Source organism: Triticum dicoccoides, chromosome 7B, assembly GCF_002162155.2.
Source record: "Triticum dicoccoides isolate Atlit2015 ecotype Zavitan chromosome 7B, WEW_v2.0, whole genome shotgun sequence".
Classification (NCBI taxonomy): domain Eukaryota; kingdom Viridiplantae; phylum Streptophyta; class Magnoliopsida; order Poales; family Poaceae; genus Triticum; species Triticum dicoccoides.
In genome coordinates, this window is record NC_041393.1 from 103825067 (window position 1) to 103827016 (window position 1950).

General features: G+C 50.5%; 1 protein-coding gene across 1 annotated transcript; it reads left to right on the plus strand.

The window, feature by feature from the left end:
• The first annotated feature begins 676 nt into the window (after window positions 1–676).
• On the plus strand, window positions 677–1728 carry LOC119341853 (26.2 kDa heat shock protein, mitochondrial-like). Its single transcript, XM_037613702.1, has 2 exons — window positions 677–981; window positions 1068–1728. Exons 1-2 carry the CDS (start codon window positions 762–764, stop codon window positions 1487–1489), a joined length of 642 nt encoding a protein of 213 aa, XP_037469599.1. The 5' UTR covers window positions 677–761; the 3' UTR covers window positions 1490–1728.
• Window positions 1729–1950: the final 222 nt, after the last annotated feature.

The following is a 1950-nucleotide window of genomic DNA, read 5'->3' on the forward strand; positions in this document are numbered from 1 at the left end:
TTTGAACAAAAATTTGAAAAATGTAATCATTTTTGAAAATTCTGGATACTTTTTGAAAAAGAAAAATAAACTTGAAAAAGGAAAGAGAAACAGAAACAGAATGAACGAAAAAGAAAATGAGAGAAGAAAAGAGAAAATAATAGAAAGCCAGAAAAACCAACAAAATAATCAAAACAATAAAAAAATAGGTTTAGGGAACCTTCTAGAAAGTTCCCAAAACCGTTTGGACGGACTATGTATATCTAGAAGTGGGCCAGCCAATGTTGTGTCGCTGGCTTGGCTGCTCTGTGGGTCGCCCGACACTTTGCCGTAGCGAGCCTCCAATAGGGTTGCGTCCAAAAATAACAAAGCAATCTGTTGCTTCCATGCAGGTCTACTAAAATACATGGCCGAGTGTATCAAGTCCAACAAACAGTAGGAATTCATTGCAAAAGTAGTCCAACTTTTAAAAGCAAATCATTCGTACCGACGTAGCTGAGCAGTTCAAAAGTTAGTAGCATCCGTGGCGCCCTAATTGCACATCAACTAGCACGAATCGTAAAGCAGCGGTCTCCCGATCATTCTGGAAGACTCGAGGCCCCAACCGATCTGTCCAGAACCTTCTAAACCCAATTCAGCATCCCCTCCCCCAAGAAAGCTCTCCCGCTCCTCCTTTACAAAACCCCCCTCCATTTCGCTCACCGCAAGAATCCAAAATCATCACAGCAGAGGGAGAGAAAGAAAGAGAGGGAAGGAAGAGAGAGAGAGAGAAGAGAGAGACCATGGCTTCCGCCGTCGCTTGCAAGGGCAAGGTTCCCGTGCCGGCCAGCCTCCTCAAGTCCGGTGCTCCCGTGGCCTTCTGCGCGCTCCAGTCCCCCGCCGTCACCGCCGCCCGCCGCCCGTACAACACCCAGTTCAAGGTCAAGGAGGTCAGCCGCTACGATGACGACGACGACGACTACAGCGGCCGCGACCTCGTCATCCCCAGCTTCTTCTCGCAGGGTATGCTTCCGTTCCCCAGCTGTGGTGCGCCGTTTCTTTGCGTTCGTTCTGATCTTCTTTTGCCGTCCTTGATGTTGATTCTGCAGACGTGCTCGACCCGCTCGGCGCGCCGACCAGCATGGAACGTCTGCTGTCTCTGATGGAGGACGTCGCATCTCAGACCGGCCTCTCCTCCGCTGCTGGGGCGTCGCGGCTCGGACGCTGGGTGGCCAAGGAGGACGACGACGCGGTCTACCTCAAGGTGCCGATGCCGGGGCTGACCAAGGAGCACGTGGAGGTGCGCGCGGACAAGAACATCCTGGTGATCAAAGGCGAGGGCGAGAAGCAGCCCTGGGACGGCGACGGCGACTCCGCAGTGCCGAGGTACAACCGCCGCATCGAGATGCCCGCCGACGCGTACAAGATGGACAAGATCAAGGCCGAGATGAAGAATGGCGTGCTCTGGGTCACCCTGCTCAAGGTCAAGGAGGAGGAGCGCAAGGACGTCTTCCACGTCAAGGTCGAGTAGTCCTGGTGGTAGTGCTCATGGAGGATGGCCGGCGAGAGAGTGTGAGAGACGCCTTGTTGATGTGGTGATGTTTGGTGTCTTTTCTTCCTTGTTTTGCTTCGTTGATTGTCTTGGATCCAGTAGGTGAAGTTGGCCGCAAACTCTGTTAGTTTCCTCTAGTTCGGCATATGATGAACTTGCTTTGGTGATGAAATTGGTGATGAAATTCTGTTGATTTTCTAAGTTTGGCATATGATGAACTGATTTGGTGGTGAAATTGGTCATGAAACCTTGTTGATCTCCTTAAGTTTGGCGTGCTGGACTAAATTAGTGGTGAAATCGATCATGAACGACTTTGATTGTCTTAAAGCTAGTCTCGCCTGTCTATCTTTTCTCGTCCTTGATCTGTATTGCTTTATGCTTTCTGTAAAAAGCTGGGCAGTTACTTGTTGACTGTCTTAAAGCTAGTCTCGCCTACTCTC

Coding starts and splice junctions, on each gene's coding strand:
- LOC119341853 (XM_037613702.1), top strand. CDS start 762: ATGGCTTCCGCCGTCGCTTGCAAGGGCAAGGTTCCCGTGCCGGCCAGC. Junction 982..1,067: donor CCCCAGCTTCTTCTCGCAGG/GTATGCTTCCGT, acceptor TTGATTCTGCAG/ACGTGCTCGACCCGCTCGGC.